General features: G+C 35.9%; 1 protein-coding gene across 3 annotated transcripts in view; it reads right to left on the reverse strand.

Annotated features, from left to right (window-relative positions):
- Nucleotides 1–75: 75 nt before the first annotated feature.
- The window catches only part of LOC106801557 (uncharacterized), a 29,545-nt gene continuing 16,205 nt past the window's right edge, over nucleotides 76–13,415 (reverse strand). For all 3 annotated transcript variants that reach the window (XM_087429239.1, XM_087429238.1, XM_014786046.2), the window contains one exon: nucleotides 76–2,188. In XM_087429239.1, the coding sequence (XP_087285365.1) occupies nucleotides 615–2,188 (1,574 nt within the window). In that variant the 3' untranslated portion in view covers nucleotides 76–614. The remainder of the gene's footprint in view (nucleotides 2,189–13,415) is intronic.

The following is a 13,415-nucleotide window of genomic DNA, read 5'->3' on the forward strand; positions in this document are numbered from 1 at the left end:
TTACAAATCGTGTAAAAATTTTTGAAGACTGGTGTAGTTTGGAAGTAAGAAGAATAAAGGAGGAAGGAAACGGATTTTTTCTTTCTTTTTTAATGAAAACTATGCACAAAGTTTGACAACAGATTAGGAAAAGGCAAATTCCAGAGACTAAGAGGTAGTTTACAGTTTGCTTTTATCTTTTATTTGGTCCTTTGCTTTAAAAATGCATATATTTTTAAGATCAATTCTTCTGCTTGCTCTTTAAATGTCAGTTATAATAAATGTTAGTAACTTATACAATTCGTCTTTCTAATGAAAAATCCAGCATACCTGCACTCATTTTTCTCTCATTTACATATTGTATATAGCATATAGTGCTATATAAATAGATAAAAACCCATCTTTTATCTTACAAATGGGCAAAATCAATATTCGCAACTGTGAATTATTTTCTCAAGATAATTTAATAACTGACTGACAGGTATGAAAGTTTTCCCATATTTATTATATAGTCAAGGTTTATCCTTGGGTTTTAATTTCTGTTGAGGGCTAAATTAGAAAGTTTTTTCATATTCATTACATTTATTAAATCTAGCTCAAACATGTATACTCTGGTGAGCTTTGGTTTAAGGCTTTCACACATGCAAATCTATTTTCAAGGAGTCCTCTTCAATGTGGATTTTATAATGATTAGTAAGGGACGACCTCTGGCTGAAGAGTTTCCCACATGCGTTACATTCATAGGGTTTCTCTCCAGTATGAATTCTTTGATGTGCAATAAGTGATGAGCTTTGTCTAAAAGTTTTCCCACATGTATTACAGTTAAAGGGTTTTTCTCCTGTGTGAATTCTCTGATGTTGAATAAGAGCTGCACTTTGGCCAAAGGATATCCCACATTCTCGACACTGAAATGGTTTCTCTCCAGTATGAATTCTCTGATGATTACTAAGGGAGGAGTTACACCTGAATGTTTTCCCACACTCATTACACTTATAGGGTCTTTCTCCGGTGTGCATTCTCTGATGTTGAATGAGAGCTGAACTTTGTCTGAAGGCTTTCCCACACACTTTACATTTACATGGTTTCTCTCCAGTATGAATTCTCTCATGAATAATAAGTGTCGAGTGGGAACTTAAGGCTTTACCACATTCATTACAGTTATACAACTTCTCTCCAGTATGAATTATTCGATGTCTATTAAGTCGTGAAACAGAAGTGAAACCTTTTCCACATTGATTACATCTGTAGGGCTTTTCTCCAGTGTGAATTCTTTCATGTTGAATGAGAGATGCACTCTGACTGAAGGCTCTCCCACATTCACTGCATTTAAAAGGTTTCTCTCCAGTGTGAATTCTCTGATGATAACGAAGGGATGAACTAGACTTAAAGGTGTTGCCACATTCGTTGCATAAATAGGACTTCTTTCTGAGAAGAATTCTCTGACAACCAGGAAGGGATGTGCTGCAATTAGATGCTTTCCTACCTGGATTATATTTATGGGGATTTTCTCCAGCATGGATTTTTTGATGTATAAAAAGGCCAGATCTTCTGCTGAAGGATTTACCACATTCTTTACATCTATAGGATTTTTCCACAGTATGGGTTCTTAGGTGTTTACACAGGGATGCACTATGGCTGAAGGCTTTCCCACATTCTTTACATATATAGGGTTTCTCTCCAGTATGAGTTCTTTGATGTTGAATAAGAGCTGAACTTTGGCTAAAAGCTTTTGAACATTCTTTACATTTAAATAATTTCTCTCCAGTATGGTTTTTCTGATGTTTACGAAGGGATGAATTATGAATGAAGGCTTTTTCACATATACTACATCTATAGCGTTTCTCTGCTATCTTGAATTTTGGTTGGTTAAGTAAATTTGAATTCTGCTTGAAGGTATTTCTTTGTATTTCATATTTTGAGGGTATTTTTCTCTGTTGCTTAATGAAGACTGATTTCAGGCTGAAATTTTGGCCAAATTCACTGTTTTTATGGCTTTTTTCTAAAGTAAGGATTTTCGTATGGGTGATTGAAATTATTTGTAAACTTTCATTTTTGTCCTTCTGTTTCTTTAATATGTCTTCATACATGCAGGGTTTTTCTGATATGAAGTTCCACGGTTCATCCTTTTTGAGTCTTTTCCTTATCAGCCCCTGAAATAATGAGTCTTGAGTTTGAGTTGACTTTGTGGTTCTAGGACTGCTCTTACATCCTGAAAAAAACAAAAAAAGAAAGAAAATGCCAATGATTCAGGTGATTGGCTGAAACTAAATGTGTAGAGGGAATAAATATTAATGATATATAAATAAGGGCTTGCTATCTGATTAAAAGAAAATAGAAAGAGAAAATAGGAAAGTAACACTGTATAAAATAATAATGAATGAGGGCTGAAGTACTAGGGTGAATAAAAGAATAAAGGAAGCATTTAAAGAAGGTGAGAGCAGGGCCAGCCCCGTGGCGTAGTGGTTAAGTGCGCACGCTCTGCTGCTGGTGGCCCGGGTTCGGATCCCAGGCGCACACCAACACACTGCTTCTCCGGCCATGCTGAGGCCGCGTCCCACATACAGCAACTAGAAAGATGTGCAGCTATGACATACAGCTATCTACTGGGGCTTTGGGGGAAAAAAAATTTAAAAAAAGAAGGTGAGAGCGTAACAGTGACTAGGCAAATGAAGAAGAGAGAGAAAGGATTAGAAGAGAAGTATGAATTGGAAAATGAAGTCTGGTATCCAAAGCCTACCACAGACTCAAATTATCTTCAAGACATCATTCTCATTTCTGTAATTATTTCTAATCTTGAATGTCTTCCCTCCTTTTCCTACATGCCAAATTTTTCCATAGTCTTCAGATTCAGTTCAAATGTTAACTCCTCTGTGCATCCTTTCTTGACTCTGAACTCCAAAAATCCAGTCCCCTTATCATACCACTTACTGCAGTACATTCTATTTTATGTACATAAAGGAAGAAATTATGAATATATCTAGAAATAATGAGAAAACCTTCAAAAAAATTCAGCACCATTGATAATAAGAACATTCAAGAAAGCAGGAATTGAGGAATACTTCCTCAACATGATAAAATACATGTATTTTAGTTCTAAAGCCAGTATCTTATTTAATGCAGAAAGACCACAGGCATTCCCAACATTATCAAAAACAAAACAAGGATGCTCATTATTTTTGCTAATAGTCAAGATTTTACTAGATTTATTAACCAATACAATTACATAAGAGAAATTAATTAGAGACATAAGAATGAGTAAAGAAAAAATAAAACTACCTCTATTTGCTAATGATATACTAGATGATGTATCTAAAAAACCTCAAAGAATCAATGGTAAAACATGAGTTTTACCATTGAGTGAGTAGCAGGATATAAAATTAACACACTAAAATCAATAGCCTTCATTTACACTAACAAAGAATTAGAGGAATAAATTTACAAGAAATATGAAAAATTTATGAGGAAAATTTTAAAAGTCTTGATGATGTTAAAGTACACTTGAACAAGTGGAACAACCTCTCCTATTCTTGGATAGAACAATTCAATGTTATATAAAGATATTTTAAAGAAAATATATAAAGATACATTGAATCCTGCACAAAGATCAGGATTTCTCAACCTCAGCCAGATAATTCTTTGTTGTGTGGGGTTGCCCTGTGCACTGTAGGATGTTTAGTAGCAGACCTGGCCTCTTACCACTAGATGCCAGTAGCACCTACTCTTTCCACCACCCCAAGTTGTGACAATCAAAAATGTTTCAAGACATTGACAAATGACAAAATCACCTCTGGCAGAGAACCACTGGTATAGATGAAACAAAAAATGACAATAAGTTGATAACCATTGAAATTGGGTGATGGATACACAAGAATTCATTATACTATCCTGTATGCTTTTATATATGTCTAAACTTTTCCATAATAAAACTAAAAATTAAATCTCCTTCCACTTTCTGTCATTTTTTGCAACGGGAGTGAGTGGGTTACTTTTTCCTCTTATAGACCATGTCAACTAATTTTAAAACTCTGGTTTCTGCAAAGGAATTAAAAAAAATCAGTATACAGCTAACAAGATCTTAAAAAAGATTTTTACTTAAAAAACATACTTTCTAAGTAGAAAATTAAAATACTTATAGAATGATAAAACATTTTTAAAGAGTAAATACCAGAGCCTTCTGGGTAGCTGAAAACAATGGTGGGTGGATGGTAAGAAAACTATCAAAATTTCTTCCCCAAATGAAAACAATTAACTTCATAATTGTGAAACTTCTATGCAAGTCTTATTCTTCAACATTACTTGAAAAAAGAAAATGCCAAAACTGTAAAATAAATGTGAATTAGAAGAGAAAAAGTGGACATCAGGGAAGATGACAGAGTAGGAAGTTCCAGGATTCTGTCTCTCCACCTAGCAAACTGAACTGGCAGAATCTGTCTTGAGGTTACTATTTTGGAACTCTGGAATCTATCTGAAGGCCTGCAGCTTCTAGAGAAAAGCTTGCCAGTAAACTGCAATTAATTTCAATCAGTAGCTGCCACCCATGCCTTGGTCAGCAGCCCCATGGCAGGCAGCTGTACTAGCATTCCTAGAGTGGCTTGCACGAGCCAAGGTGGCAATAAGGACCTCGTTCTCCAAATATTGGGGATCTGGGTTCTGACTGCAGATTACTGCTTTGGATCATGGAGGTGCAGACACAATGGCAGGTGCCACTGTTATAGTCACCACTGGCTGAAGTAGCTTCCAGGGAATTTAAGGGACAGTGCCTGTTTTTTTTCACCCCTTCATTTTACCTTTTTTCACTTTAGGGAACCATATATTTAAATATAAAAACATTCAAAGCAACTGCACAGAGGAATTTAGAAAGTCTCCATACATGTCCAGCAAAAGATACAGGGTCAGAAAAGATGTGAGAAAACCTTCAATTCATATCTCAGGCTGATCCATGAAACACAGACACCCTGCAAGACAAAATCAGCAAACCCTGGGGAAAGGGAAGAATCTGATTCTCAGAGTTTTGACATTATAGAATTCAAATGTCCAGTTCTCAACAAAAACATCACAAGGTATTAAAAAAATAGGCAACTATGGCTCAAAAGAACAAAAAGATAAAAAAATCTCTAAGGAAGACATAATGGTGGGCATACTACACAGAGACTTGAAAACAATAGCCTTAAAAATGTTCAGAGAGCTAAAGGAAGATATGGACAAAGTTATGAAAATGGTGAACAAAATGGAAATATCAATGAAGAGACAGAAAACATAAAAAGAAACCACAAAGAAATTCTGGAGTTGAAAAGTACAATAACGGGCCGGCCCTGTGGCTTAGCGGTTAAGTGAGTGCGCTCCGCTGCTGGCGGCCTGGGTTCGGATCCCAGGCGCACACCGACGCACTGCTTCTCCGGCCGTGCTGAGGCCGAGTCCCACATACAGCAACTAGAAGGACGTGCAGCTATGACATAACAACTATCTACTAGGGCTTTGTGGGGGGGGGGTGGAAAAAAGAAAAGTACAATAACTGAAAACTTCACAGGAGCAATTCAAAAGATTTGAGCAGGCAGAAGAATCAGTGAACCTAAGACAGGACAACTAAAATTACTGAGTCTGAGGAACAAAGAAACAATATTGAAGAAAGAGAACAGAGCCTAAAAGACCTGTGGGACACCATCAAATGGACCAAAATATGCCTTGTGGAAGTCCTGGAAAGAGAAGACAGAGAGAAATGAGCAGAGAGATCATCTGAAGACATAATGGCTGAAAACTTTCCAAATTTGATGCAAGTAGGAAGCTACAAATCCATGAAGCTTAATAAACTCCAAGCAGAATAAATTCAGACTCACATTGAGATACACTTTCATCAAACTGTCAGAACCCAAAGCCAAAGACAGTATACTGAAAGCAGCAAGAGAGAAGCAAGACTTATTAAAGACCCCTTATACATTATAAGATTATCAGATTTCTCATCAGAAACTTCGGAAGCCAGAAAGTAATGGGTTGATATATTCAACGTACTGAAAGAAAAAAACCTGTCAATGAACAATTCTCTCAGTGACAAAACTGTCCTTCAAAAATGAGGAAAAAATTAAGGTATCCCCAGGTAAATAAAGCTGAGGGAGTTTGTCACTAGTAGACCTGCCCTGCAAGAACTGTTAAAGGGAGTCCTTCAAGCTGTAATGAAAGGATGCTAGACGATAACCTGAAGCTATGTGACAAAATAAAGATCTCTGGTAAAGGTAAATGCATGATCAGTATTATAATTTTGCTTTGTAACTCCACTTTTTATTTTCTACATGATTTAAAAAACAAATGCATTAAAAAATCGCTAGGAGAGGCTGGCCCGCTAGCGTAGCGGTTAAGTTCGCGCGCTCCGCTTCAGCGGCCCAGGGTTTACAGGTTCAGATCCCAGGCGCGGACCGACGCACCACTTGTCAAGCCATGCTGTGGTAGCGTCCCATATAAAGTAGAGGAAGATGGGCATGGATGTTAGCCTAGGGCCATTCTTCCTCAGCAAAAAGAGGAGGATTGGCATCGGATGTTAGCTCAGGGCTAATCTTCCTCACACACACACAAAAAATCATTAGGCTATGTTTTTAGGCACACAATGTATAATGATATAATTTGTGACATAAATAATTGAAAGCAGATAAGGATGGAGCTGTACAGAAGCAGAGATTTTGTATGTTACTGAAGTTATGATGGTATAAATTAAAATTAGTGCTGTAAGTTTAGTACCTTAAATGTAATCTCCATGGTAACCAAAAAGAAAATAGTTATACAAGATACATAAAAGGAAATGAGAAGGGAATTAAAATGTCTCACTACAAAAAAATCAACTAAACACATAAGGAGACAGCAATGCAGGAAATCATGGACAGAAAGATAAAATGCATATAGAAAACAAATAGCAAAACAGCTGAAATTCCTCCATATCAGTAATTACTTTAAATATAGATAGATTAATTCTCCAATCAAAATACAGACATTGGCAGAATGGAAAAAAACAAACATAATCCAACTATATGCTGCCTACAAGAAGACTCACTTCAGATCCAAAGACACAAACTAGTTGAAAATGAGAGGATGGAAAGATACTTCATGCAAACAGAAGTACCAACAGAGAGAGTGGGTGGCTATGCTAGTACCAGACAAAAAAGACTTTAAAACAAAAAAAGTTACAAGAGACAAGGATGTTATACTAATTAAAGGTTCAATTCGGCAAGAAGATAACATAATTATAAACATATACACATCTGACGATACATCCTCAAATTATATGAAGCAATAATTAATGAAATTGAAAGGACAAATAGTTCTACAATAATAGTTGGAGACTTCAATACCCCACGTTCAATAAAAGACAGAACAACCAGACAGAAGAGAAGAAAGGAAATAAAGGACTTGAACAACACGATACACCAACTAGATCTAACAGACACATACAGATCATGCTACCCATCAAAAACAGAATACATGTCTTCACAAGTGTACACAGGACATCCTCCAGAATAGATCATGTTACGCCACAAAACAAGTCTCAACAGATTTAAAAATAAGGCATCCTACAGGTTTCAACCACAATGGAATGAAGTTAGAAATCAATAACAAGACTGGAAAATTCACAAATATGTGGAAATTCAACAATACACTCTTAAACAACCAAGGAGTCGAAAAAGACATCACAAGGGAAATTAGAAAATACTTATAAACGAACGAAATCAAAAACACAACTTATCAAAAGTTATGGGGCACAGTGAAAGCAGTGCTAGGAGGAAAATTTATAGATGTAACCAACAATCTAACTATTCAACTTAAGGAACTAGAAAAAGAACAAACTAAGCTCAAAGCTAGCAGAAGGGAGGAAATAATAAAGACAAGAGCCAAGATAAATAAAACAGAGAATGGAAAAATACAATGAACAAAACCAAAACTGGTTCTTTGAAAAGATCTAAAAAATTGACAAACTTTTAGTGAGACTGACTAAGAATAAAAGTGAGAAGATCCAAATTACTAAAATAAGAAATGAAAGTAGCAACATTACTATGGATTCTACAGACATTAAAAAGATTATAAGAACGAACTATGGACAATTGTATTACCACAAATTGGATAGCCTCGATGATAGGGAGAAATTTCTAGAAACAAAAAACTTAACAAGACTGAATCATGAAGAAATAGAAAATCTGAATAGACACGTAACTAGTAAGGTGACTGAACTAGTAAACAGAAATCTCTCAACAAACAAAAGCCTTGGACCAGATGGTTTCATTGGTGAATTCTACCTACTATTAAAGAAAAACTAACACCAATTCTCCTCAAACTCTTCTAAAAAATTAAAAAGGAGGGAACACTTCCTAACTAAGGCCAACACTGCCCTAAAAACAAAGCCAGACAAAAACACTACAAGAAAGGAAAACTAAAGAGAAATATTCCTTATGAAGATTGATTTTTAAAATCCTCAATAAAGTACTAGCAAACAGAATTCAGCATCATATTAAAAGGATTATACACCATGACCAAATGAGATTTATCCCTGGAATGCCAGCATGGTTCAACATACAAAAACCAATTAATGCAATACATCACATTAGCACAATGAAGGGATAAAAGCACATGATCATCTCAAGTGATGCAGAGAAAGCATGACAATATTCAACACCTTTTTATGAGAAAAACACTTAAACTGGGAATAGAAGGAAACTATCCCAACGTTATAAAGGTCATATAAGAAAAAACCATAGCTAACATCATAGTCAATGGTAAAAGACTGAAATCTTTTCCTCTAAGATCAAGAATAAGACAAGAATGCCCACTTTCACCACTTCTATTCAACATAGTATTGGAATTTTCAGCCAGGGCAATTAGGCAAGAAAAAGAAAAAAAGGTATACAAATTGGAAAGGAAGAAGTGAAATTATCTCAGTCACAGATAACATGATCTTATATGAAGAAAACCATAAAGATTCCAGAAAAAAACTGTTAGAATAAACAAATTCAGCAAAGCAGCAGAAAAAAAAAAAATCAACAAAAAATCAGTTGTGTTTTTATATCCTAACAATGAACAATCCAAAACAGAAATAAAAAAAGGATTCCATTTATGACAGCATCAAAAAGAATACTTAACAATTAACTCAAAGGAGGTGGTGAAAGATTCGTACACTGAAAACTACATGTTAGGAAGAAAGTAAAGCATTGATAAATTTAAAGACATCAGGTGCTCATGGACTGTAAGACTTAAGATGACAATGACAATACTACCTAAAACGATCTACAGATTCAATGCAATTCCTATCAAAATCCCAATGCTGTTTTTTTTCAGAAATAGAAAAATCCATCCTAGAATTCATAAGGAATCCCAAGGGACCCTGAAAAGCCAAAATAATCTTGAAAAAGAATGAACTTGGAGGACTCACACTTCCTGATTTCAAAACTTATTACAAAGTTATAGTAATTGAAACAGTGTGATACTGGCAGAAAGACATATAGACCAATAATAGACAGTCTGGAAATAAACCCTCACATATATGGTCAAACGATTTTTGACAAGAGTGCCAAGACCATTCAATGGGGAAAAGACAGTCTTTTGGTGCTGGGAAAACAGGATACCCACATACAAAAAAAATGAAGTTGGACCCTTACCTAACATCATACACGAAAATTAACTCCAAATGGATCCATGACGTAAATGTAAAACCTAAAACTATAAAACTGTTAGAAGAAAACCTAGGGCAAAAGCTTCATGACATTTGATTTGGCAATGATTTCTGGGACAGGACATCAAAAAAGTACAGGCAACAAAAGAGAAAACAGACAAATTGGACTTCATCAAAATCAAAAGCTTTTGTGTATCAAAGGGCACTACCAGCAAAATAAAAAGGCAACCTACAGAATAGTAGAAAATATTTACTAATCTTATATCCGATAAAGGATTAATATCCAGAATGTACAAAGAACTCCTATAACTTAACAATAAAAAAACAAACAACCCAATTCAAAAATGGGCAAAGGACTTGAATAGATATTTCTCCACAGAAGATATACCAATGGGCAATAAGCACATGAAAAGATGCTCAACATCACTAATTAGTGCATGCAAATGCACTCAAATGCAAACCAAAACCACAAGATTCCATTTTGCATCCATTAGTATGGCTATTATTAAAATAAATAAATAAATAAATAAATGTTGGCAAGGATGTAGAAAAATTGGAACCCTTGTGCATTGCCAGTGGGAATGTAAAATAAAGTGGCCACAGTGGAAAATAGCATGGCAGTTCCTCAAAAATTTAAGCAGAGAATTATCATGTGTTCCAGCAATTCTACTCATGCATATATACCCAAAAGAACTGAAAGCAAGAACTTGAAGAGAGATCCGTACACCCATGTTCACAGCAGCATTATTCACAATAGCCAAAAGGTGGAAACAACCCAAATGTCCATTGACAGAGGAATGGATAAACAACAGATGGTATATACATACAATGGAATATTATTCAGTCTTAAAAAGAAATGAAATTCTGATAGATACTGCAACATGGATGAACCTTAAAACATTATGCTGAGTGAAATAAGCCAGATGCAAAATGACAAATGTTATATGATTTCAATTCTATGAGGTTGCTAGAAAAGTCAAATGCATAGAGACAGAAAGTAAAATGGCGATTTACCAATGGTTGGGGAGAGAGGCAATTAGGCAGTATATTCATACAGAGGAATATTATTCATCCATGAAAAGGAATGAAGTACGGATACACGTTACAACACGGATGAACTCTGAAAATATTATGCTGAGTGAAAAAAGCTAGATAGAAAGAGCCACGTTATCATATGATTCCATTTACGTGAAATGTCCAGAACAGTCAAATCCATAAAGACAGAAAGTAGAGAGTAGTTTCCAGGGATGATGAGGATGTGGGAATGTGGCATGATTGCTAACGGGCACAGGGTTTCTTTTTGGGGTGATGAAAATGTTCTAAAATTAGGTAGTGGTAATGGTAGAAGGTCTCTGTGAATATACTTACAACCATTAAAGTGTACACTTAAAAATGGTAAATTTTATAGTATATGAACTATATCTTAATACAGCTGTTTAAAAGAAAAAGGAAGAGAAAAAGCAACAATTCCCAGCAACACAGTCCCATATGTTCCTGCCCCATCCTTGCCTCAGGTATAAAGCTCTGTGATAAGCAACGGTAGACTGAGAAAAAAAAGCTAGAGACAAAGGGACTCTATCAAAGAGCCTGAAGAAGAGCTAGAGTGACCACCAGAAAGACTAATCCCACTTTGAACCGAAAAATATGAAAAAAATAACCAATAAGATCAGAATAGGAGCACAGGAAAGGTAAAGTAAGGCTCTATTTAAATTTCTAGCTCACAACACTAGAAAATACTCTTAGTTAATATATACACATATTTCAAACTCCTATAGAAGAAGTTCCATTATAGAATAGTTGGGTTGTGGGGAGGTTTTAGCACCAATCCAAGTACAGAAGCAGCTAGGCATTATTGAGTTAGTCTGTGTAAGTGTCAAAATATAAGGTGAAGCCAAAAGTTGCCAAGCTAGGAGGGTAGCCAGTTCGTGCCTCAAGAAAAAGGCAATAATGAATTGCATGCAATATTGAAAAGCAGTCAAGGATCAGTAATAGGACAGCCAAAGACAGAATAAGGTAAAGGAGGGCTAACATAATGATAAGATAGTACAAAACAGAATTCAATAACTATTAAAACTTGGTTAAGGCCATAATTCAATAATTTCAGTTAGAATGATATTATATTGGGGTCAGCCCGGTGATGCAAGCGGTTAAGTGCGGGTGCTCCGCTTCAGCGGTCCAGGGTTCGCAGGTTCAGATCCCGGGCGTGCAATGACGCACCACTTGTCAAGCCATGCTGTGGCGGTGTCCCATATAAAGGAGAGAAAGATGGCCACGGATGTTAGCTCAGGGCCAATCTTCCTCAGCAACAAAAGAGGAGGATTGACATCGAATGTTAGCTCAGGGCTGATCTTCCTCACAAAAAAAAAAATAAACAAAAACAATGATATTACACGGTTCAGCAAATAATAAAAGAAAGCAAAGTTTTAGTCTGCAAAAAGTTAAAATTTAAATAGGTATGTTTTAAAGTAATGTTGGAACTAAATCAGAAAATAAAATGTCCTATTAAATCTCTGGCTCTGTTTATTACAGTGGTTCTAAACAATATCACTCCAGTAGTACATGTATGTTACAGTCCTTAAGATTTTGATCTCTAACAACTAAAAGGAATGAGGACTCCTTGGAAGGATGGCTATTTCTTTCATGGCCTATGGAAGGTACAAAGTATGTGTGAGACTTCTTTGTATGGGCTCTGGAAGGTACAAGGTGAGTGTGCGACATATTGATATTAGCAGAAAGCAAGGATGCAAAGTTTACAGGGTTGGTAAGATACACATTAAATGCATTAGTATGTTTGCCTATTGCGGTGTGGGATGAGGTGGGGAATAGGGAGGAGAATGGAGTGGGAATATAAGAATGAAAAAATGGGCTTGCACACACCAGTGGTGCAAATGTGTTATAAAATAGAGTATGGCTAACTCAACCCACTGTCCTTAAGGTTTAAAAATACGTAATATATATACATACGTATACATGTACATACGTGTGTGTGTGTGTGTGTGTGTGTGTAGGGTTATGTCAAGGGACATAGGAGCCAGCTTAAAGGACTTTCTGATGGCTAAGTCAAAAATTTGTTATTGACTTAGTTAATTAAGTCTGTAAAAAGCCATGAGTCCATAACGATAACAGAAAGAAAAAAATATAATTCTTGATTAAAAAAAACCAGAACTATAACTAGACTGATATTTATGAGAAAGTTATTGTTCACTTGTATGTATGTTATCAAGATTGACAGATGACTACCCCACTACCCACACACAAAGACTGGTATAGTCACCATCAATAAAAGGCTTGAAGGGGAAAAAAACAGCTTCAAACATCTCAAAGGAACAGTGTCAAGGACACTCACTTTATATGCCAAATTATAAAAGAGCAAACTATTACAAAGTATTAAGAAAGCATATCAAGACATCCCATTAAGATATGAGGCCCTATCAGTCTGCCTGGATGAAAAAGGTCATGATCTGCTGGCTAGGCTGACAACCTTGTAAGCCCAGCTACAAGGGGCTATATCAATTCTACTCATCCCAACTCTAAAGTGTCAATGCCTTAGTCCTAGGTTCACGCAACCCACTGAAGCAAACAAGAACCTTGGATTGTGGCCCTCCTAAGTGTTTCTTATGATCAGCTCAGAGTTTTCTTCCTCTCACTGTGGCTTTAGCAAGGCCTACAAGTCTATCTCCTGAAGTGCAAATAAAACATTGGTCTGTCTTAGAATCGAGCCTGGACCTGAGCTACCTCAGGAACAAATCAAAAGTTTATAGAAACCAGAATGATCTTGCTAATGACCTCTCCT

The sequence above is a fragment of the Ceratotherium simum genome, chromosome 4 (genome assembly GCF_057802395.1).
Source record: "Ceratotherium simum simum isolate JZ-2026a chromosome 4, ASM5780239v1, whole genome shotgun sequence".
Lineage (NCBI taxonomy): Eukaryota > Metazoa > Chordata > Mammalia > Perissodactyla > Rhinocerotidae > Ceratotherium > Ceratotherium simum.